The sequence below is a fragment of the Aspergillus ruber genome (assembly GCF_000600275.1).
Source record: "Aspergillus ruber CBS 135680 unplaced genomic scaffold scaffold00006, whole genome shotgun sequence".
NCBI classification, from domain to species: domain Eukaryota; kingdom Fungi; phylum Ascomycota; class Eurotiomycetes; order Eurotiales; family Aspergillaceae; genus Aspergillus; species Aspergillus ruber.
The window spans coordinates 341,229-363,284 of record NW_024467302.1 but is presented as its reverse complement, the minus strand read 5'-3'; the positions used below and the strand labels follow the sequence as shown (position 1 = coordinate 363,284).

Here is a 22,056-nt window from a genome sequence, read left to right as displayed (position 1 = left end):
GAGAAATGCCGAGCCCATATGGCGTCATCGAGGGTCTCTACCTAAAGGGGAAATATCGGAGATATCTGACATTGTACGTATGCATGTTAAAAAAGCTTGGCTAACCGCACGGATAGAAACGACTATATCAGACCGTATATGGAGTGTGGAGTGCAACTCGCGGCTATGTAAAATGCATACCCCCGTCCACCACACTGGTCTGCCCCGTCGTATAATCCGAATCCGGACTGGCCAAATACCCACCAACCACTCCAGCTACGTCCTCCGGCGTCCCACTGCGCCCCAGCGCAACCATCTGTTCTGTATAGTTTCGCTTCATATCCCCCTTCTTCTGCCCACTCATTCGGGTTAGGCTCTCATCGATCCCGTCAAGCATCAATGTATCGATTAATCCCGGCGCATACGCATTAACTGTGATCTTATGCGGCGCGCACTCCTGCGCAAAGGCCTGCGTTAGCCCCCTGACCGCGAATTTACTGGCGCTATAGGCGCCTAGGGGAGCGGAAGCTCTGAGTCCAGCTATGGACGCTGCCCCGAGGATCTTGTACACGCGGACGCCAGCGACGGTCTCCGGGTCACCCTGTGCAATCATCTGTTGCACGGCGCGGGTGTAGCAATTAAACACGCCCTTGACATTGACTGAAAACACATCATCAACATCCTCCTCGGTGACAGAGAACAGCGGTTTTGTCTGGGCGATGCCCGCGTTGGCGACCATTAGTGTCAGAGGACCGAGTTTGCCGACTGTCTCGCGGATCATGGCTTCTACGGATGCGCCGGAGGTCACGTCCGCTGGGACGCCGATTACTTTGGGGCGAACATTGGATGACGGAATGGTGTTGAGTTCGGTGACAAGGGCTTCGATTTCCGCTGCCTTGTTGGGAATGTCGTTGATGCAGACGGAATAGCGGTCTCGGACTAGGCGAGTTGCTATAGCTCTTCCACTGGGGAGGTTAGTTTGTTCACGAGTACTGCGCAGACTAGATGGTGTACCGAGAAATGGTACCTACATCCCGTTTACAGATCCGGTGACAATCGCTGTTCGGCGCATGGTGACGAGCAGTTCTCGATCTCGAGCTCAAGATATCGAGATCGGACCAGGGGTTATTGCCCCTTATATAGGACAATTATGACCCGGCATTCTTTGCATGAACACGTAATGTATCTTACACAAGCTAGTGACGCATATAAGCAAATGGCGCACCCAACGCGAAACCGTCAATTGATTGGACCCTCCCACTTCAAGAAATCACTGCTGGTTAGGTTCGTCCTGCATTGTTTGCTTTGTCCGATCTCAATCTGGATTAGCGGGGCTCCTATATCTGCATATCTGTGAGTTCACGACAACCTGCATGATCCTGCCAAGCCATTCTACCTGAATGATTGCTGATCCATGTAGTGCTTGTTGATATTTGGAATGGTTGATTAGTAAAGCTCGTAAATAGTAGTTACATCCCGCTTTCGTTGTTTATGGTAGGATGGAATCCCTGACGTCAATCTGACAAAGTGCCTCTACAATCATGAACTCAGTATACCCATTCTACAAAGCTCTACAAAGAAACTACTACACACGCCAAAATGGTCAAAGACAAAGACACCGTAATCCAGTACGCCTCCACACCAACCCCAAAACACCTCCTAACAAGCATAGCGAATTCCACGACCTAGTCAACATGTCCCCCACCGAACTCTGGTCCTGGCTCCAAAAAGAGCAGTCCCAATCCTCCGGCTGGCAAAGCCAATCCGGAGAAACCATCGGCCACGAGAGGTACTTCCCCGTTTCTCAATTCTCCGCACGTCCGGTTTCTGAAGAAAACGAACCCAGCGGCCGGCGTATTGTCGATATCCTCGCGCATAATCCTGATCGGGACCCAGGGGGGTACACGGAGAATGATATTGGGCATATGAGGAAGGTGGTGGCGTATTGTAAGAGGCATTTGGCGCAGGAGGAGAAGGCCAAGAGTGATACGGGGAGTAGGAGTTATCGGTCGTTGAAGAATTGGGGGCATGATGCTTTGAAGGAGTAGTTGTAATTGTGTGTTAGGAGAGAAAAGGCTCTGCTATGCTGAATGCCAATTAGAAGCCTTCAAAAAGTATCCATGAACCAAGTGCCATCTTGAGGAATCCCTTCATTCATTGCCACGAACTTGGATGAGACACATGAGCGACTGCTGTCTAAAATTTATGATTATCACATTAATGATACCCACCGTATCCTAGAATTACTCTGTTTTTCGCCACGGCTGCTGTCGGTGGAAGAACTTGCAGATGCATATGAAGTTGATCTCAGAAACTTGTGCTTAGATCTTGACCGTCTAATGCTAGATGTTGAAAGTATCAGAAAACTTTGCCCTGGGCTAGTTCAGGTTATGCCTGTTGCGGACAGTGCAAGCGAAGGAAAGGTCAAGACAATTGTCTACATTACCCGTTCATCTCTTCCGAAATATCTTGTTCGAGAGCAAACAAGGCAGTCAAACCCAGAATGCGTATTTTATTTTATTTTATTTTTTCAAGATAAAATTGCCCAGGCAGAAATGGCTCAAGCATGCCTTGTTTAATTACTGGAGCCAGAACTGCGTACTGGTGAGCTAGAGGAGAGAAACTCAAAGCACTTTCACTAGCATATTATGCTTCCAAATATTGGTTTCATTGTTTCCAGCTGGCGGTGTCAAACACTCAGGTTGAAAACTTGGCTTTGCAGCTATTCAAGTACCGGAGAGGTGCCTTTGATAGATGGGTCAAATTGTATGAGATTGACTGGCTGTAGGAAAGCTTTTAAAGCGCTGATCCAACATTAGATTGACTGCTAGCCCTATGTTTTTTGCTTCCTGCCTTGGCCTTGGATGGGTCTTGCAGGATCTCCTTGACGGAATGGGTGAATATGAGGATGGAAGTAGTCGGGCAGAGCGTGGTCCCGCAACCGCACTGCAAATCGCATCATGAAGGAGCCATCAATACATCATACAGATACTTCTCGACAGCGGTGCCGATGTTAATGCATCCGGCAAATGGTGCGGGACTGCTCTCCAGGCCGCATCCCGCAATGGGCACCAAAAAATGGTACAGATGTTCCTAGACCTCGGAGCCGATTTCAATGCACCAGGACCCGAATATGAGACTGCACTTTACGTTGAAGCAGCTATTGGCCATGCACCTGTGGTGCAGATACTATTAGATTGGGGGGTGGGGGTGGATAATTGACCATCACCGCTCAACCGGCCGCGCCCTCCAGGTAGCAGCATCTAGGTGCCATATAAACGTGGTACATATCCTCTTAGACAGAGAAGCGGATGTAAGTCATAAACGTGGTGGACAGTATGGCAACGCACTCGAGGTTGCGTCTAGACAGGGCAGCGAAGAAGTCGTCCGGCTGCTGCTGGCCAACGGTGCCGACGTGAACGCATATGGCGGACTGTATGGAAACCCACTCTGCAACACCGTACTCAGCGGAAATCCCTAGGTAGTCCAGATGCTACTAGATAATGGCACCGATATCAATGCGGGCTCATTCTTTATCCTCGGAACCTCACTCATGTGGGCGACAAACTAGGGAGACAACGGAAGGGTCGTCGGGCTCTTCTTACAACAGGGCGTCCGTGTCAATGACCAAGGCGGTACTAGGGACAACGCTCTGCAAGATGCATGTGTCAGGGGGGATGCGCGTATGGTTCAGCTTCTCCTGGACTGGGGAGCCTATGTGAATGCCCGTTCTGGGCACCAGGGCACGGCGCTTCAGGTTGCAGCGCGACATGGGACTACGGATGCTTTGAGAATGTTATTGGATAAGGGAGCCGATGCAAATGCTCCACCGGGCCATATGGCACTGCCCTTGAAGCAGCCCTGTATATTGAGGATGAGGATATTGTTCGCATGCTACGTGATGCGGGGCCAAACCGTCGAAATACTGTAAATTATAGTTAGGGTTGCATGCATAAATGCTAATAAAGTGGTACTTCACAGGGATAGTCTGTGCACCAGTATTGTCTTGAACGAGATCTTGTGTAAGATACACCACCCACATGGAAGACATAGGAAGTCCATTATTCGAAAGGTCGATAAGGTCTTGACCGGCTCTTCCGATGTTGGTAAGTGATAATAACCTTACGAAAAGCCATAATACCATAGGATGCTTACTGACAGCCCCACGGGAAATGTCAGCTATGCCGTCCCTACGCTCCACTCCATAATTGCAATCCAACTTCCGAAGGCTGCTTCCCCCACCATCCTTCTTTTACTGCCTGCGCTGGCACCGACAAAGCACACGAGGAGGCTATTACTGTTGGGAAAGGCTTGGCCCTTCTGGGATGGGATATGTTGACTGATGATAAGCTCTTCGTTGCAGTCAAGGCTCAATAGGGGGGCCAAGTGCCGAGTAAATGAGATAAATGATGTATTTCAAATGGTTTCCATTCTTGACCCCTGTAGTGGTGTATAGGCATAGGAGTTGGCGTGCCAAAAATATCCACCATGGTTAAGGAAAGCTCATTTGAATATCGGTTCCTTCATCTCGCCAAGAGAAATTTCGAAATTCAGCTTGGCAGCATAGTAGGTGGTTGCAGGAAGATGTCGTGTTTCGCGCTAGCTGCACAGCTTGCTTGGGAAATATATTACCTTGCCCTTCTATAACTGTATCGCTCATGCCAATTCCTCCTTTTGAGGTTCATCGGTGTTCTCCTCGTGATAAGTGTTCTCCTCGTGATAAGAAGTCCCCTTGATATCATAGCGGAACTGCTCCTCTTCCTCCTTGAGCTGCTCCTTGAGTATCTTGTTTGCTCTCCAAACAGGCTTGCATTTGAACAGACAATCGACCTTCTCCAGCGGGATACCACTAGTTTCGGGGATGAGAAAGAAGGCGAAGAAGAAGGCGAGCACTGACAAGGCTGCGAAGAAGAAGTACACGCCGTAGTGCATCTTCTCGAACATTTGTTCGGTGAATCGCGAGATGAGGAAGTTGAAGAGCCAGTTGCTGGCGGTGGTAGCGGCCTGGGCCAGGGAACGGAAGTTGGGGTCGAAGAATTCCTATTGGTTTGTTAAAACACGAGTAATCCTAATGGCAGGGATCAATGACTCACAGAGTTGATAACCCATGGTGTACCGTTCCAGGTAGGCGTGTAGACGGCGGTCCAAAGGTAGAAGAAGAAGATCGCTGCGATACCTCCACCGTTGAGGCTGCTGCTTGGGTTGTCTTCGGGTTTAACGACACAAATGTAGGCACCAATGATCCACATGCAGATCGATCCGGTTATGGCACCGCCAAGCAACAAGTTCCGTCTTCCGACTTGATCGACTAGAAACAAGAGCCACACGAAGGTCGTAACAGCCTTGATCACACCGAAAATACCGGTCATTACGTTCACAGTGTCGGAGTCGACACCAATCTATAAGAGCAGTCAGCATCAGAAAAGAGGTCAGGACGGGAAATCCAATGCAGTATTGCGGGCCCAGGGGATTGCCATCATACCGAAGTGAAAATGGTAGGAGAATAATAGTTGATGGCATTGATACCGGAGCCATTCTGCCAGAAAAAGAGCATACAGCCCAGGAACAGACGCCACATAACGTTCTTGCGGGTGCTGAGGGCCTGGAAAGGCTTCCAGAATCCAAAACCGATGGTGGTCTTCTGATACTCAAGAGCCTGGTCGATGGCTGCTACCTCTTCTGTGATGTAAATGTCGTCGGCATTCAATTGGCGAATCCAGCAGAGGTTCTCCATAGCTTCGCAGCGACGATCCTTAAGGAAAAGCCAGCGAGGGGATTCCTTGATCCACAGTGCACCAGCGAAAAGCATACCAGCCGGGGCGATCTGAATGGCAAAGGGGATGGTCCATTGCTCATGGTCTTGAGGCATGTGTTGTTCAACGCCGTACTATCAACTTTAGGTTAGCTTGGCTGCAAAGACGGCATGAAGAAAGATCGTAGAGAGGCCGGAAGACCCACGTTAATCCAGAAGCCAACCATACCGCCGACCTGCCAGCCAAGTTCATACAGACCGACGAGACGTCCTCGGATGGCAGGTGGTGCCAGTTCGGAAAGGTAAATGGGAATGATGTTTGAAGCCACACCGGTGCCTAAACCGGATAACACACGGCCAGCGTATAGGATGCCCAGTCCTCGGGCGCTGTTGGCACCGAGTTGCAAACCAGCGCCGGTAATGAAAATGGCAGCAGCAACAGCCAAACACCATTTTCGGCCAGTAAAATGGCTCAGTCCATAAGTCAAAAGGGCACCGAAGAAGGCACCAGCGATGAAAAGAGAGACAATATTCTCGCTAATCAAATCTCTTTCCGCAGAAGACAACTCGTTGAGACCAAACTCATTCTTGAAGGATGTGAGTGTGATGGTTGTACCGATGAAGGCACTGGTATAACCGATCATATTGGAACCGCATGATGCAATGGCGGCGAGTGCATAGACGCGCCAGTTGTAGACGGATTTGGGAGTCGGCCGGTCTTCAGCAAGTTTGAGGATGCCCATGGCTGATTGAGGTACCAGCCCGGGAAACGTGAGGTAATTGAGAGATGAACGAATTTGATCGGGGAAGATGGGAGAAGGAAAATGGGTCAAGACATGCTGGGATTCGGGTCCTAAGTAATATCCCCCATCCCAATGGATCTTGGGTGTGGAAATTCCCCATCTCCACAACACACGTCGCCTACAGCCCCATAGCCTGGGGCAATATGGGGATGGACGTGAGTATGATACAGCAACAATTACAGATGCATGAAGATGTGAGAACGTTGGCCGGGGTAGCTCTTTCCCGGAGAAAACATTCAGCCGCAGCTAACAAAAAAAAGCTTAGTGTATATCTAAAATGGAACCCTAATTGAAGGTGCATGAGAATAATTCACCGCTCACGGGGTAAACGCTTAACCACGCGGTGCGGAATCGAGAATTTGCCGAGCACACAGACAGAAGAAAAGAAGGACAAAAAAGGATAAAAGTCTGAACGCGCGCGTTGTTGAACCCCAGCCGGAAACGGGTCAAATGGGGTCACGTGGATCCCATATACTTTGAATATGAACTGGTATGTAGTTGATTGGGTGGTCGGTCGACTAGACCAGCCAGCTACCTACCTATTTGGCCTAACGAGGGTGGTAAGGAAGCACTGATCACCGAGTGTCAATTGAAACGGATAAACCAATAAGGCGGTTAACTCCGAGTCGGGGAAGTCGGGGAGTCGATTATCCGGACTGCATGAGGCTATATATGAAGAGGAAATTTAGATTACACGGAGGGTGACATTGATATCTATAGACACCATAGGTGGTAGAATGAGTGCTTGGCTATCTAAACGAGTGTGTGTGTCCGTATATGAGGAATCTGTCGGCCTCGGTAATCGGACTATCTATCAATCCGATTAGTGAGCTCCGGAGAGGTTTTATACCACGTACAATCTCTACTGCGCGATACTGTCACTGTAGTTCTTGGCTGTTATATAGGCCTCGTACGGTTATCCAGAGAATCGGCACCGCTTCCCCGAAGCTTCCCTATTTCAAAGTGTCCACGCCTCTTGATAGGCCGCACCAAAACATCAGAGTGAAAACTGATCTATACAGACTATACTTAGGACCTACGACCGGTGCCTGTCTGTTTTCAAAGAACAATGCATGCTTTGTGCACCAATAGAAATGCTTTTTTTCCCTTGTCTTTCTTTCTTTTTATATAGCCTCACTCTTTTTAGCGTGTGCGGCCTGTGCTGTTCTTCTAAGCACCAGCCATGCCCAGCTTCCTCCAACAACATGTTATTAGAAAAGGCCGCCTAATATATTCAAATTCCTTGGGATGTTTTGATGACAACAAAAACAACAACAGAGATCTGGTTCCAGGTATACTTGTTTTTCTTCTTTTTCTTTGATTTATTATTGCAGCGCATGACTGATTCTTCAAAAATGAGCAAACATAATATATCTCCGCCTTCATCTCCATTTCAATTAGCTAAATGTTTGAAAATGACGAGTCTCCTAACAATACCTTGCAAGACAACTATACAGTTAGATGGATCTGTGCTCTGCAAGAAGAGTATGAATGTGCATGTCGAATGCTTGATGAGGAATTTGATGGCCTGCAGTTCGATCAAATTGCTGATGGCAACATATATGCGTATGGTCGCATCGCAATACACCATGTTCTGGTCGACTGTCTGCCTGCCGGCCGGCATGGCGCTAATTCAGTGGCTCGTGCTGCCAGAGACATGGTGCGGACCTTTCCTAATCTACGGTTTGCACTGATGGTTGGGACTGGCGGTGGTATTCCATCCCAATGGCATGATATCCGACTGGGGGATGTTGTTGTGAGTCAGCCGCATGGTCAATGTGGAGATGTGGTATAATATGATTTAGGAAATACGCTGCAAGATGGAACCTTTCAAAGGACTGGCCAATTAAATGCCCCTTCCTAGAAATTGTTAGGGGTTTTCCCAAAAGTGAAAAGGCTTTACAATGACAAAGAAAACCTGACATGATAGCAGAGCATCTTCAACGAATGGATGATATGGAAGACCATCGGCGACCTATAATCGACCGATTGTACAAGACAGAATACGAGCACCCTAAGGGAAATGACTGCGAACAATATGATCCAAATCAACTGGTTGAGCGGCCAGAGAGAAGACTTCACCATATTGTGGCTGTGCACTATGGAACTATTGCATCTGGAAACTCTGTGATGAAGGATGCCATCACCCGAGACATGTGCAGTTGATCCTGAGCTCAACATTCTATGTTTTGAGATGGAAGCTGCAGGTTTGGTGAACAACATTCCGTGCCTTGTTATTCGCGGAATCTGCGATTATTGTGACTCTCATAAGAATAATGACTGGCATAAATATGCTGCACTGACTGCTGCTGCATATGCGAGAGAGTTGTTGCTTGCCTTAAAGCCGCAGCGTGTTGGGATGATGCCATTTTGGGCTGGCCAGGTAGCAGATAAACTTCAACAAGGTTAGAAACTGACTATTTCATTTGGTTCTTGTCATGGAGTACGGACATTCACCAACAACGCAAGATGTTTGTATACTTTGGCCTGTTTGAATTTAGGGCAGGAACCCCCTTCGCACACTAGATAGCGCAGCGCTAGCAGGCCCAGCTTCTTTCTTTCCTTCTCCATGTTAGTATTTCGACAGAGAGTCTACCAATGAATTTATACTGTTCGAAACTGTCACACCAAGAAAGCTAAAGCGGGAGGGGTAGGCTCACTTCGAAGCTCTTAGGCGAGGCCTATGCCATTTTCGTCTAAGCTGGGCTTGGGCTTGCTAGACAACACCGAAATGGCTGCCAGTGCGTGCTTATTGATAAGCACCGATACGCATGGCATGTCGACGCCGTCAAGGTGAGTTTTCTTCCCGACGCCTTGCGGAAGCACGTCGACAGCCAGCTTCAGTCAACAGAGCAGCTGTGTCTTCCCAATCCGGAACCATCGCCACTGTATCAGGCATATGTACTGCCTGAGTCAGGGGTCGATTACGAACCCAAAATTCCAAGCAAGGTCGGGTACATTCGTTCCTTATCCATTGGGACCAACGGGGCCATGGCATCGGCTCTGGCCTGTGGAGAGTTCCCATACCGATCCCAGGTGTGAGATGGATTTAGGGTTTCTTTTGTTCGCCTTCCTGTAGGTGTACTCTTTTTCCCACTGAAGATTCATTCCAAGGAGTTTTCTCTGGGCGGGTTTTAACGAGGCATCTTGTTCTGTGTTTCCTTCGTCTTATACGGAGTTTGGATATGGAGTACGGGTTAATCCCTGATTTTACTGTGTGTATGAACATCAATCAAACCGTTCACTTTCATTATCTTCCTACTATAGTCTATAGATTCTACTTTCTTATATTGCTAATTTGCGTCTTTTGCACTTTCAGTACTACAACTAGGTAGCATTCTCATACGTCATGCTAGCATAAGGGACTTATGGCAGCAATAAGACATTAAACAGGACAGCATATACATTCTCGTAGCCATACAATTCTAAACTAAGTTAAACTACTCATACCAAATCCCAAAAACATCCGTCTTGATCGTCTCATAATCTTCCTCATTATCCGGATCCCCAAAAATCTTCAACGCACTCACTAAAAATGTATAATTACCGGCTGGCGCATAAGTACCATCACTTAGTTTACCATGCCATGCACCCGCAACATTTTGACCTGGTACATAGCGTACCGGAAAACCGTCGATGGAACCGAGGATTTCCTGTCCAAGGACCTTTTCTGTGCTGTATTTAAACACACGCGTGACTCTAGTTCTGGGAATATGAGTTTGATTCGGCGGAAACACATCAACAGGCTGTACATCAACACGAAGCAGCGCCGTCCCCATCTTCAACTCCGCAAAAACAGCCGGTGCAAGAAGCCCCGGATACTTCGCCCGCGTACTATTCGGCGGCGGAATATTAAACTGGTAATGACTCGCCCACGGGACCCCAGGTCTAGATGTCGATGTTAAAAAGACGTGTTGTTTGTTGAGAACTGGCGCTTCCTTTAGCACCGAGCCAACGCCCAAATACGGTAGTGAGAAAGACTCGTCATTCTCGCTGTTTGCCGCGTTGATAGATATATATCCGCTGTACACTGGTATGCGTTCTATGGTCATGTTGAAGGGGAGGATTGGGGAGACGTGGATGAAAGCTTGTTCACCGGGTTGAATTGTTACTTCTGTGGTGCTAAATGAGAGGCCTGCGCCACGGGTGATCATTTCTGGTGGGTGGCCTTTGGTGAAGTGGGATTTTGATCCTTGGGTTGTGAAGGTGTAGAATGTTGCGCTAGGGGTGTGGGCGATTTCGTAGGTCACTGCTGCTGGGTTGGTGTTCTTTATGGTGAATCCGCCGTTTTTGAGGAGATTGGCTGTGTCGTTGAAAGATAGGGAGGGTGCAGAGAGGAGTGTTGTTGCGTGGACGGCGTTGTAGATGTTTATTAGGCCGGCACCTTGTTGCGGGACTGGTGCGAGGAAGGGATATTCGGATATGCCGTCGTGGAAGGACTCTGGTGTTGCTGTTGTGGAGAGGAGATTATTAATGGTCGCGGGGTCAAGTTTCCCGCGTGCTTCAAGGAGTAGGGCTATCGCGCCTGCTGCGTAGGGGCAGGACATAGATGTCCCCGAGAGAACGGCATATCCGCCCATGGCCAAGGGATATGTTGAAGCGATGACGCCTCCTGGGGCGGAGATCTGGGGTTTTGTTTGGACTTCGTATGACGGACCCCAGCTGGAGAATGTACTCATATACCCGCCTGTAGTGTAGTTTGGTTCTTCCATGATAGTCAGGCCTGCGCGTTCGGGGGAGCGGATGGTAAGGTGGACTTTGTATCCTGCTTCGAGGAGAGCGATCCATCTATGACCCTGAGTTTCCGGGACCATTCCCGCGAATTCGATTCCTGGGGCGTAGACGTATGCTTGGTTCGTTCCTGGCTGGGTATTGTAGAAGAGAATATGTTTCGCGCCGCGGGCAGCCGCATTTCCTGCCTTTTGGCTGAACGAGCAACCACCACGACGTATTAGGATGATATATTCTGATAGATCTGACGGTTCTTCAGGGAGGTCGTGGCAAGCGTCGTCTGCGGAGGAGGTGTTGTATGTTAGTGCGTAGAGCTGGTAAATGCCCTCGGAGATATTGGAGAGGATCCCTGGTGCCCAGCCAAATTCAGAATCGATGCCACCAGCAATGTATGTTCCCGGAATGAGGAGCATGGGATATGCTTTGTTGTCGACGGAGCCAACGGATGTTGCGCCAATGCCGCCTGCTGGTGTTGACGAGTGAAACGGTCCCATTGTTCCGCTGTTGCCGGCAGAGACGGTGCATGGGATGCCTGCTTTTACTATGTTTGAGACCACGACGTCGAGGGGTTCTGTATTTGTTAGTTATGAATGGTAAGTAAAAGGGGGTGTGAAGGTACCTTCACTCCAACCACCGCTCCCTCCAAGCGAGGACGTAATGACATCCGCGCCAGACTCGTACGCCATAGCGAATGCCCTTATAAGCACATCATTTGATACGGCTCCATTGCATCCCATTACACGGTACGCGCCCAATGTCACATTCGGAGCAACACCAGTGAAGTAATCCTGCTGGTTAGACGATGCGGCAATGATACCAGCAACATGTGTCCCATGCCCCCCGCAGTTATCATACGGGTCAGGATCTGGGACGGGCTCATTCTCACCAGTATAGGAATCGCCGACGAGGTCATATCCGAAGCCAACTTTGCAACCAGGGCCGAAACACCCGCCCAGATCAGGATGGTTGTAGTCAATGCCAGTGTCAATAATGGCGACGCGGACTCCAGAGCCTGTGAATCCTTCCTCGCGCAGCTTATCAACCCCGGTCATTGCGTGTAGTGAATAGAAATTGTCATCCCCCATGGTACGTTGTTCGATCTTCTTGGGTGAAAAATGAACCTGGTACTCATTCGCTGTGCTAATCCTCTCGTACGGTAGCGAGTACTTGCGCATTGGAAAGACCTTCTTGACAGATTTCGAAGAGGCAATCTGTTTGATTTTTCTTTGTTCATCTTGTTCGTCGTGTATGTCGCCTAGATGAAATGATGCGCCTTTGAATACGGAAGAGGAGAGACTGAGGCGAAGTCTCGCGGGGATTTCGGCGGTGGACAGTTCCGAGAAAAAGGCATCTTCGTACTTCGCCTATTAGCATATGCATGGAGAAGGAAGTCAGATTAACATACATTGTCCAAATGATCAGCGAATTCCACTATATATGCACCAGGAATAGCTTCCGCTTCGAAATTAGCAGCTGCAGCAATAACCAAACTGCTCAGCAATAGCAATTGCACGAGGAGTAACCCCCGTGCTAGAAACCAAGTCATATTTTCTGATACCTCTGACTTGCCAATCCCAATCCGAAATCAACCGTTTAGATTCAACAACGGCGCCACGAGCCCGGAAATTTTCCAATCTTATACCCCTCATAGCTACTCCCAATCTCGACGTAACAACAGCACCCGGAACTCTGCTTTTCCCTGTACAACAGCCACCAGCCCGGATTGTAATCCCCAAGATATGCCCCCAATGCCGTGTGACAGTTTTCCTCCAACTTTCTGTCCCTCAGGCAAGCAGCGCATGCCAAGAACACAATCGACCTGATCTAGGGCAAGTTGCCAAGGGCTCACGAGGCTGAGATGGTGGTATCGTTTGAGTAGCATCTTAGGTTTCTTGTCATCCATTGGCGAGGGCCAGAACGACGTGAGTTACGAGTGGGTGACGCGAAAGGGATGGATGTGTTATTGGTTAGGTTTAGGGATTAATCGTGGTAAACTGGAGATAAAGTTATTATGTGGCGTTCTTCAGGATTGGTGGCACGAGTTGTCGTTGAAACGGAGAACTTAGGCCAAGCGGCGTCGTCCTTCAGTTTGGGGCACGTGGTTTCACGAGCTGCACGAATCCGCTTGATATATCTAATACCCGTTAGAATGGATTCAGGGGCTAGTACGTAGATTTGTTTATTGTGAGCTATCTAATTATGAAAATTATGGACATGGTATTAGATATCTACATTATGGAAGCCTTATCAGCCATATCTCCATGGATCAAGCAATCAGGAGTGCTGATAATACGGCGCATTCTGCCAAAACAGACAACGCGGATTAGCAGTTGGATCATGAATTGTTGTAATATTCGAAACACCCAAGTTCAGAATCTGCTGCTCCTTGCCATGCTTCTCAAACGCAGGACCAACACTCGACCTAGGCGCACCCGTCTCCGCAAAGCTAGTGATGTAGTCCTGTAATGCAAGCGCCACATTCTTGCTCGTAACGGTCGAGTTAGCTGCAGGGTTGTAGAAAGTGTATTGTAGATCCGATCCATGCAGGCCAGGAGGCACGCTGAACAGGTATGCGTAGGTCTGGTTGTGGAAAGCGCGGTTGAGGTAGTCGGTGTTGCATTGGAAAACAATGTCTGCGATGGTCGTTGCGAATCGCAATATGGGGTTTGTGTATCCGTATGTGCCGTTGTAGACAGGTGGGTACAGAACGTTGGAAATGTAGTTGGTTACATTCTGCTGGATATCGGGCAAGTCAGCCTCGAGGAGGCTCGCGTAGCTGTTGCTGTTGATGCTGGTGGGTGGTGTGAAGAGCAGGCCCTCGTTGGAATTGTGCCCAACCATAAGGCTCAGGTTCTTGTGGAAATTGCCTTCGAGTAGCAGCTCCCCAGGCATCTTGGGCACAAACGTACCGTCGACAGCTGGTCCGTAGGTATAAGTTCCATATGGAGATCTGTATACCTGTTTCGCGTTGGCGGCAACCAACTTCGCAGTAGGAAGCTTACGGGCCTCCTCCACCGTGCTAACATTGAGGAGGCCCAGAAATTGTTGAAGGGAGGCCTCATGCTGCTCATCGGTAGGGAGGGGATACCACCCAGGGCTTTGGAGAATAGCCTGCTGGAACGGCAGTTGTCCACCCTTGCCTCCATAAGAAGTAATCTGGTGGAGGATAGATCCTCCTCCTGCAGACTCCCCGATTACAGTGACACGCTCCGAATCACCCCCAAAAAGGTGAATGTTCTCCTTCACCCACTCCAAAGCTAGCCTTTGGTCGTGCAGTGCAGCATTTGCCGTGCCATTAGCTGTGAGGGTATCACCAGCTAACCAACCAAAGGCACCAAGCTAAGGTCGTTAGCAATGCAAGTCCTCGGTACTCTTCAGACTGCCACTTACTCGGTAGTTTAAAGCTACATAGATAACACCTTCTCCGTTTTTCTGACTTCGTTGAATCAGACCCCTGGGGTCGTATGAAGTCTTCTCTCCAACCGTATATCCACCACCATAGATCCAAACCAACACGGGAGCCAAGGACCCCTTAGGAACCAAGGTCTTGTTTTGCGCGCGGTCAAAGATCTTCTTCGGAGCGATCACATCCAAGAACAGACAGTCCTCCGTAGTCCGAGGGTCTTGTGGTTGCGCCACATAGGGGTAGGACGAGATATTAGTGGACTGGTTGAACTGCGTTCCCGTCAAGGCACTGACAAGGAAGGCTGGAGCAATTTCCTCACTCCAGACAGGCTGCGCCTGGGGACAGACACGACCTTGCGTTCCGGTTTGCACTTCACTGCGGTTCTTTGCTGGGGAGACTGGTGCGCGGAATCGAAGATCACCGACCGGGGGAGCGGCATAGCGGATGTTACTGAAGTTGTAGATACCATAGGATTCCTGCGTATATTATTAGTTTTGCTTTTCCGCCTCTATAGTTGGGATTCCAGGACAAACACTAAGAGAAAGAGCTTGGTGCAGCTCGTATCCAAGGTCAACCACCGGAAGCTTAGATGCAAAGCAAACTGGCGCAATGGCCAGGAGCAACGATGCCGCTGAGAAGTGCATCCTGCTAGTTTGTCCGACAGGAGATTGCAGGCAGCTCTAGTCACGAGAGACGACAATCCGTGGGGAGGGCAGGGTTTAAATAGACTCCACATGGGCCCGTGACGAGTCAGTTAAAAACGTTGGTTGCGAGCTTACGATGATGCCTGAGGGATGTATAGATTAACTGCCCAATCAGACTGCTCATCGCTGATGTTATCTGGTGACCCACTGATCCGGCTCGATCCGGGCATACTGTGTAATAATAAGGAGTCATCATGAGTGAGAATGATTTACTACGGAAAAGCTGATATTGCATCCGAAGAAGGGCGTACTTGAACTACACAAAAAAGAGAAACACGTATCGTATCTAGGCCGTTGTGCGGCAGAATCCTGATCCTGGGTATTGGCAGGATTCAAGAACTCATAGCACTCCGTAGTTATGCATTTTATGCCGGGTGAAGCGAACCGCGGTTTCCCCGCAGTTATTCCGAGACCGATTTGCCGATCTTCTGCAGGAAATCGGAGTCCGATATCTCCGGAGTATAGAGTACGAGCCCGATACATTACAGAGATTATGCAAAGTGGACAATAGGAAAGACCAGATGATGGCTAACTACGTAAAGCACATTCACTCATTATCAACCTCACGTACCCTGTACTCAAACATCTGATTCGATGGAACAGAATGCTCATCCTTCAACTTGGTCGCAGATTCTACCCCAGCGGCCGGGACACGATACTCGAATCTCTTTCCCGAAGCTGGCTGCCTTCCGTCAGGAAGAGCATAAGGGAAGGGGAGGTACTCTGGTAACAACCCCAATTGGACGAGAATTGTCGCCTGGTCCCAGGCAATATGCTCATGATACAACCGGTCCCCCCGAATGTTCACAACCGAAGTCATCGGGATCCGTAGTGGCCTTCCGGTGGGCGGGATGCCGGGAATACTAGTTCCAATCAGTAACGTGTTGAAGGCCAGGTGCCGCAGAACACTCACAGCCAGTCAACCACTTTATCATGAGTAAAGCAGAAGATGAATTCATCAACAACCCGGTCAATGCCAATTGTGCGGCTGATGAGTTCCAAGTCCGTGTCATCAGGGTTGTTGAAAATGAAATGATTCAGGTAGAACTTGCTCAAACGAGCACGGCCAATTCCTCCTGTGAGCTACATTCGTTCAGCAAAAACTCTCATAAGCAGGCAGGTCGGCTCACCGTCGGGATGTGGTTCACATAGGGTTCCTGCACCATGGTTGACATCGTCTTCTCCACTGACCGGTCTCCAAATTCATAGTAAGCATGCTCTTCCCAGATCTTCTCGAGATCGAAGTAGGGACCTCCCAATTTCTTTTTGATGAAGGTCAGGCTTCGAGTATGTGCAACTCCAGCTGACGAGGTCTTGAAATCAACATGTCCAGGGACAATGAATCCAGCAGACAACGTTTCAGGATATGCGTACACAGTCAAGTTGTCGTGCTTCACGCTATTATCAGGCTTGCCAGGGACGTGCTGCAGTGCAGCCTTCTGAATTGTGATATCCCATGAATCGAAGGAAATGGTAGCAGCAATGCGCTCACTGTCGGTTACGACAGTCCGAAATGCATCAACAAACTCCGGCGCATAATCCTTCTGGGACCCGTAAACTGTGTTGAATTAGTAAATACATAATAAAACCGATAAAACACGGCCCTACCTAATAAACCAAACTTATCCTTCGTTTCACATTCCGCCAACGAGACAAGAGCATCAATCCCCGCCGTGACCAGCCTAGCAACACGCGCCTTGTCACCACTCGATTGCGAATCAAGACTGATTTGAACAACCACATAGCTTTCCTCCGCCCATTTCTGCAATGGCTCCGGGTCCAGACTGTCGTTTCTCTGCTGATAGTCTGCAAAGCCGCTAGGCCGCAAGATAATCAAACCCGGTCCACGTCCGCATCGAGAAAGCGGGGGTTGCAGGACAATATTAGCTCCCAGATGGATCACTGGAGCAGAGGGCAGAGACGCAGCCTGAGTCATAATGATGCAATGATGCCCTGGAGTGTACAACTGGTGAAATATGGAATTGGAAGGTTCTCCGGGGAGAAACACAGCCGTAATATCTCAGGACACGGCGGGTATTGCCGGATGGAGACCCCGCATTGGGGCCATGGCGATAGGATGCTTGAACTGATAAATGTGTGGGGGAGATATACATGAATTTATAGGGCAATTTCCGAGCTCATTTGCCTTTTCACGTGTCGTATTTATGCCCATACTAGCAAAGTGATGGGATGTGTAAACAGAAATGGAGCTTCATGATTGGTCAATTTGAGTGGCTTGCACGTGATGCGGAGCTTTTGCTTCCTCAGGCAGTAAATGCTTTCCCACCGCACTCCGTTTGTGCTAATGAGTCTCCTGCGATAACACAAGATACTCTTGCTGGACTAATTTAACCAATGTGCATATGACAATCCTCGCAATCCTCGCAGTCCTACGATCCTCCATCGAATTTCACCTCTAATCACTCTCCCCTCGTCCGTGTCGCGTCCCTTTTTCTCTCGATTTCCAACGAAGCCAAGTCAAAATGAATGCGCATATGCAATCGTCCTTATCAAGCCTCGAAAGCAAATTGAACCTCCTTATCACCAGCCTTACAACCTCCCCAACCGCCGCAGGTGCACCAGCCGCAGCAAGCGCCGTTCTGGACGCGGATGACTCGTTGACATCGGCCGTTGAGACCCTTCGACAACACCAAGAGAACTATGCCAAAATCCTACGGCTCCGCGCGGAAGCTGAGAAACTAGAGGAAAGAGTAAAGGGTATCGTCAGTGATGTGGAAACTCGCGAGAAGGAGATTCGAACGATTTGCGGCGACGCGGAAAATGATACCGACTCAGAAGCCGATGATGATAGCTCCGATTACGACTCCGATGAAGACGTGGACATGTCCAAGTCGCGATCAAAAATAAAGACGGACAAAGAGGTGGATTATAAGCTACTGCTCGATTTCGCCCGGCGTATCAGCAAGTATAACCACCAGGCTGCGGCGGATGCAGCAGCAGGAACACCAGCGGCACAGAAGTTGAAGGACAAACGCCAGCAACTAACTGAACAGGATGTCGCGATGACAGGCATCAATGGTGCTACAGAGACAGAAAAAGGGGCCGAACCGGTCTCATCGGTAACAAAGGAGGCAACATCTTGGTTGGATGAGTCCGCAAACATGACGCGAGAAATCTACATGCTACCATATCCGGCTGAGGATCGAATCCGCATGGGTCTCATGGGCCAGGTACAACTCGCGGCTGCTGAGGGTCGCCCAGGATTTGATTCCGATAACGAGGTGGAACGACTGATACGTGAAGCGGAGGGACAGGGAGCTGCGGAAGCTATCGAACCAGCACAGCAGCAAGATGAGCCTCATCGGGTAGATGAGGCTGCTCAGGCTGCTGCTCAGGCTGGGTCTGTTGCAACCAGTGGTGCGACAAGTGGACCCCCACCTGCCCCGAAACCGAAAGCTACGCTTGATCTTGATCTTTATGATCCAGAGGACGACGAGATGTGATCACAGAAATATATCATCTTTGTATTATACCCATGATTTTATACTTAAAGGCGCTTTAGCGATTGCATAATAGTCTATCCTGACTCATTCTCATCTACAGCACCAGTTATATTTATCATGACTAAATCTGGCAATCTATCTATTTCAGATGGTTTTTGATGAGCCTACAATAATTATCGCGTAGTTCATCTATTGCTGCATCCCAACGTAGGATATTTCATCATACCCTGCTTTGTTGGCAATGTTGGTCGCCTTCAGAATGGATTCTTAAGAGCTGGATACAGTTACCGGCGATGAAGTTCCAAAATGACATACCAGGATAACTGATCCTCCATGGAATGACTTCCATTCATGCTTCTTGAGGAGCTGCGAATATTCAGTGAGTGAAGTTTGTATATGCTTTTTCGAGTTTGGGTCATTGAATTGGTGAACTATTATCGATACCTACCATAGTTATCGGTTAGTTGCAGTGTACTTGTGCGCAATGCCGTACAATCGGTAGTCCTCTGCGTATACAGTTGAAGCTCACAGAACGTCCGGAGTCCAGAAGCGCCTACGCCCCTCCAAATGACGATGAAACGGCTTCCATTGTCACGATACTTGTTAGCACTGGGCCTATGTCATACTTTACGGACATCAGCGAAGAATAACTCCGTCATCTTACAAACTACAAGCCAGAAATGACGGCACACTCCGCATTTCCCAACCCAAATTGTTTCCATAGGGACTCTGGGGAAGAGATTTCTCCTCGGGGACCACGAATTTCGCGGAGAGTTCGCAGGAACACATTTCCGATATGGAGATCCCGGGCTTCATTGTATGGTACTGGAAGACTGGTTCCGGTGGAGAGACTGTTTCCTGGGGTTGCCGGAATACATTTGCAGCCTATAGCTCCCCTTGGCCTGTTACTAGGGGAAAGGACAGATGCGGAGAGATGCTGGCGGTTGGCTGGGACAAAGTGTCCGGACGCCTCCTCCACATTGACGTCAAAGTACTGGTGGCAGAAGCCGTAGAGTTCAAGATGTCATGTAATTGAGTCAGTTAAGTTACAGCTCTTTTAGCTGTTTGAATTTAACCTAATGTTCCCCCGGAGTCAGACATTCTCTATGTTTACCAGGAAGAGTAATCCTCTCCTAGCCCTACTAATAACGTCCCCACTCTTAACATTCTTCATTTATTGAATATATTCCGATGTCCCAGCCACATACACCTTTCGATCCATTCTTCGGAGCTGATGGAGCGGATGGAGCGGATGGCATGGATGGTGTGGATGGTGTGCTAAAGGAAAAGGAAAAGGACGGTGTACCCGACGGCATACCTGATGGCGTAGGCCGTCCTTCTGATTCTCAACCAACAGCATGTCACGGTGAATTCACCAAGGAACAGCAAGAGAAGTTCGGCAAGCGTGAACTGCAGGAGACGGACTGTTATGACAAACTTGGATTCACATTTCCCAAGTGGAAAAAATGGAGTATCCTCTCCGTTATCTTCATCGTCCAGGTGTCCATGAACTTCAATGCCGGTTTCTACGCTAGTGGTGTCTCGCTGTTTGCAGACCATTTTGGGATCTCGGAGCAAGCGGCCAGAGTTGGGCAGATGGATTTCCTCATTGCATATGGATTTGGGAGTGAATTCTGGGCGCCATGGAGTGAGGAGTTTGGTCGGTGGCCGATTATGCAGCTGAGTTTGCTGCTTGTCAACATATGGCAGATTCCGTGCGCGTTGGCGCCCAATTTTGGCACCATTGTGGTCTGCCGTATCCTTGGTGGACTGTCGTCTGCTGGTGGTTCCGTCACGCTGGGCATGGTGGCAGACATGTGGGAAGCCGATGAGCAGCAATACGCTGTCGCGTTTATTGTCTTTTCATCAGTGGCCGGGTCAGTGGTCGCTCCTGTTGTGGGTGGCTTTGCAACAACATTCCTGAACTGGCACTGGAACTTCTGGTTGCAGCTTATTCTTGGTGGCTTTGTGCAGGCAGTCCACTTCTTTGTCCCGGAGACACGATGCAGTATCTTGGTTACTCGGGAGGCCAAAAGGCGACGGAAGATGGGTGATGAGGTGTACAGTGGTGACGAAATCAAAGGAAAGCACATTACTGCGAAGCATCTGCTGATGGTGTGGAGTCGTCCGTTTATTATGTTCATTCGAGAGCCGATTGTGCTATGCTTGTCTATGCTGAGCGGCTTCAGTGACTCTCTGATCTTCACTTTCCTGCAATCTTTTACGCCGGTTTTCAAGCAGTGGGGATTTAGCACGATCACTATCGGATTGTCTTTTCTTCCGTATGTTCTGGTTTTGACCCACTCCATCTGGACAATTGTGCTAACTGCCTTAGATTGATGGTCGGCTATATCATCGCTTATTTCTCGTTCTTCCCGTTTTTCCACAGACACTGCAGGGTCCGTGAACGAGACCCCGACGCCCTCCAGCCAGAAGCCCGGTTGTATTGGTTGCTATGGAGTGAGTCCCTATCTTTTCAAATTACATATCCAGTATGTTAATCATTCCTAGCTGCGCCGCTTTTAGTGGTCGGTTTGTTCGGTTTTGCATGGACAAGTTTAGGACCCCCGCATGTGCACTGGATAGCACCGATGATCTTCGCATCGCTCATTGCAATAGCCAATGTAAGTTCCAGCCTCATGGGGATATCATATGGGATATTTGTCTGACAGCACACAGTACGCCATTTACATGGCCACAATCGACTACATGGTTGCCGCTTACGGACCGTACGCAGCCTCCGCAACAGGCGGTAATGCCCTAGCCAGAGATTTCCTCGCTGGTATTGCTGCCATGTATTCAACGCCAAGTAAGCCCCCTTCCTTTTTTCCTTCTGGGCTTTTATGGAAATGAAAGCCTCGGTGCTAATAAAATCAGTGTACGAAAACATGGGCCACTCGAATCCCCTGGAATGGGCCTCCACACTACTAGGTTTCCTCGCCATCTTCTTCATCATCCCTATCTACGTTTTCTACTGGAATGGGCCGAAAATCCGCGAGAAATCGAAATTTGCACAGGTCCTTGCTAGTGATCGGAAGAAAGCACAGCGGAGGGTTTCGCAGTGTGGCTCTGGGGAGCCGGGTCCGGAGGAGCATTACTTTTCTGGTTCGGGGGCTGTTTGAGACGATGCGCATTGTATCGCCTGGGTGCTAGTCCGGATGTAATAACCGATCGTGGGAGAGGAGAGGATTACACCATGGTTTTGGTTCCATTTCGC

General features: G+C 49.2%; 9 protein-coding genes across 9 annotated transcripts; 4 read left to right on the top strand and 5 right to left on the bottom strand.

Annotated features, from left to right (window-relative positions):
- Nucleotides 1-24: 24 nt before the first annotated feature.
- On the bottom strand, nucleotides 25-1,051 carry EURHEDRAFT_400935 (short-chain dehydrogenase; the record flags this gene model as incomplete). Its single annotated transcript, XM_040780048.1, has 3 exons — nucleotides 25-65; nucleotides 181-944; nucleotides 1,011-1,051. The coding sequence occupies 3 exons, from the start codon at nucleotides 1,049-1,051 to the stop codon at nucleotides 25-27; spliced, it is 846 nt and encodes a 281-aa protein (XP_040640866.1).
- A 527-nt stretch (nucleotides 1,052-1,578) lies between these two features.
- On the top strand, nucleotides 1,579-2,027 carry EURHEDRAFT_451254 (DUF3140 domain-containing protein; the record flags this gene model as incomplete). The annotated part of the gene is made up of 3 exons (XM_040783934.1): nucleotides 1,579-1,607; nucleotides 1,652-1,768; nucleotides 1,826-2,027. The coding sequence occupies 3 exons, from the start codon at nucleotides 1,579-1,581 to the stop codon at nucleotides 2,025-2,027; spliced, it is 348 nt and encodes a 115-aa protein (XP_040640865.1).
- Nucleotides 2,028-4,379: 2,352 nt separating this feature from the next.
- Nucleotides 4,380-6,878, bottom strand: EURHEDRAFT_322530 (sugar porter family MFS transporter). Its single transcript, XM_040778335.1, has 4 exons — nucleotides 5,938-6,878; nucleotides 5,462-5,866; nucleotides 5,073-5,378; nucleotides 4,380-5,019 (listed from the first exon to the last, which is right to left on the bottom strand). The coding sequence occupies exons 1-4, from the start codon at nucleotides 6,472-6,474 to the stop codon at nucleotides 4,636-4,638; spliced, it is 1,632 nt and encodes a 543-aa protein (XP_040640864.1). The 5' UTR covers nucleotides 6,475-6,878; the 3' UTR covers nucleotides 4,380-4,635.
- A 738-nt stretch (nucleotides 6,879-7,616) lies between these two features.
- Nucleotides 7,617-9,131, top strand: EURHEDRAFT_529385 (purine and uridine phosphorylase). The gene is made up of 3 exons (XM_040787108.1): nucleotides 7,617-8,323; nucleotides 8,470-8,661; nucleotides 8,687-9,131. Exons 1-3 carry the CDS (start codon nucleotides 7,940-7,942, stop codon nucleotides 8,942-8,944), a joined length of 834 nt encoding a protein of 277 aa, XP_040640863.1. The 5' UTR covers nucleotides 7,617-7,939; the 3' UTR covers nucleotides 8,945-9,131.
- Nucleotides 9,132-9,974: 843 nt separating this feature from the next.
- Nucleotides 9,975-12,811, bottom strand: EURHEDRAFT_375768 (subtilisin-like protein; the record flags this gene model as incomplete). The annotated part of the gene is made up of 3 exons (XM_040778777.1): nucleotides 9,975-11,836; nucleotides 11,885-12,623; nucleotides 12,671-12,811. The coding sequence occupies 3 exons, from the start codon at nucleotides 12,809-12,811 to the stop codon at nucleotides 9,975-9,977; spliced, it is 2,742 nt and encodes a 913-aa protein (XP_040640862.1).
- A 728-nt stretch (nucleotides 12,812-13,539) lies between these two features.
- Nucleotides 13,540-15,315, bottom strand: EURHEDRAFT_451066 (alpha/beta-hydrolase; the record flags this gene model as incomplete). The annotated part of the gene is made up of 3 exons (XM_040783919.1): nucleotides 13,540-14,604; nucleotides 14,656-15,147; nucleotides 15,205-15,315. 3 exons carry the CDS (start codon nucleotides 15,313-15,315, stop codon nucleotides 13,540-13,542), a joined length of 1,668 nt encoding a protein of 555 aa, XP_040640861.1.
- Nucleotides 15,316-15,744: 429 nt separating this feature from the next.
- On the bottom strand, nucleotides 15,745-17,446 carry EURHEDRAFT_410211 (uncharacterized protein). Its single transcript, XM_040781310.1, has 4 exons — nucleotides 16,984-17,446; nucleotides 16,506-16,933; nucleotides 16,289-16,458; nucleotides 15,745-16,238 (listed from the first exon to the last, which is right to left on the bottom strand). The coding sequence occupies exons 1-4, from the start codon at nucleotides 17,309-17,311 to the stop codon at nucleotides 15,923-15,925; spliced, it is 1,242 nt and encodes a 413-aa protein (XP_040640860.1). The 5' UTR covers nucleotides 17,312-17,446; the 3' UTR covers nucleotides 15,745-15,922.
- A 96-nt stretch (nucleotides 17,447-17,542) lies between these two features.
- Nucleotides 17,543-19,005, top strand: EURHEDRAFT_410210 (uncharacterized protein). Its single transcript, XM_040781309.1, has one exon. The coding sequence runs from the start codon at nucleotides 17,859-17,861 to the stop codon at nucleotides 18,837-18,839; it is 981 nt and encodes a 326-aa protein (XP_040640859.1). The 5' UTR covers nucleotides 17,543-17,858; the 3' UTR covers nucleotides 18,840-19,005.
- A 1,025-nt stretch (nucleotides 19,006-20,030) lies between these two features.
- EURHEDRAFT_513755 (putative MFS multidrug transporter) lies at nucleotides 20,031-21,961 on the top strand (the record flags this gene model as incomplete). Its single annotated transcript, XM_040786201.1, has 6 exons — nucleotides 20,031-20,112; nucleotides 20,170-21,121; nucleotides 21,175-21,299; nucleotides 21,351-21,463; nucleotides 21,519-21,648; nucleotides 21,717-21,961. 6 exons carry the CDS (start codon nucleotides 20,031-20,033, stop codon nucleotides 21,959-21,961), a joined length of 1,647 nt encoding a protein of 548 aa, XP_040640858.1.
- Between the last annotated feature and the right edge of the window lie 95 nt (nucleotides 21,962-22,056).

Bases quoted from the DNA above. Each gene is read 5' to 3' on its own strand.
- EURHEDRAFT_322530 (XM_040778335.1), bottom strand. From the start codon at position 6,474: ATGGGCATCCTCAAACTTGCTGAAGACCGGCCGACTCCCAAATCCGTC. The intron at 5,867-5,937 runs GTGGGTCTTCCG...TAAAGTTGATAG, and splicing joins TGGTTGGCTTCTGGATTAAC to TACGGCGTTGAACAACACAT. The intron at 5,020-5,072 runs GTGAGTCATTGA...ACAAACCAATAG, and splicing joins CACCATGGGTTATCAACTCT to GAATTCTTCGACCCCAACTT.
- EURHEDRAFT_529385 (XM_040787108.1), top strand. From the start codon at position 7,940: ATGTTTGAAAATGACGAGTCTCCTAACAATACCTTGCAAGACAACTAT. The intron at 8,324-8,469 runs GTATAATATGAT...ATGATAGCAGAG, and splicing joins ATGGTCAATGTGGAGATGTG to CATCTTCAACGAATGGATGA. The intron at 8,662-8,686 runs GTGATGAAGGAT...CCATCACCCGAG, and splicing joins CTATTGCATCTGGAAACTCT to ACATGTGCAGTTGATCCTGA.
- EURHEDRAFT_410211 (XM_040781310.1), bottom strand. From the start codon at position 17,311: ATGACTCAGGCTGCGTCTCTGCCCTCTGCTCCAGTGATCCATCTGGGA. The intron at 16,459-16,505 runs GTGAGCCGACCT...GAACGAATGTAG, and splicing joins ATGTGAACCACATCCCGACG to CTCACAGGAGGAATTGGCCG. The intron at 16,239-16,288 runs GTGAGTGTTCTG...GATTGGAACTAG, and splicing joins GATAAAGTGGTTGACTGGCT to TATTCCCGGCATCCCGCCCA.
- EURHEDRAFT_410210 (XM_040781309.1), top strand. From the start codon at position 17,859: ATGAATGCGCATATGCAATCGTCCTTATCAAGCCTCGAAAGCAAATTG.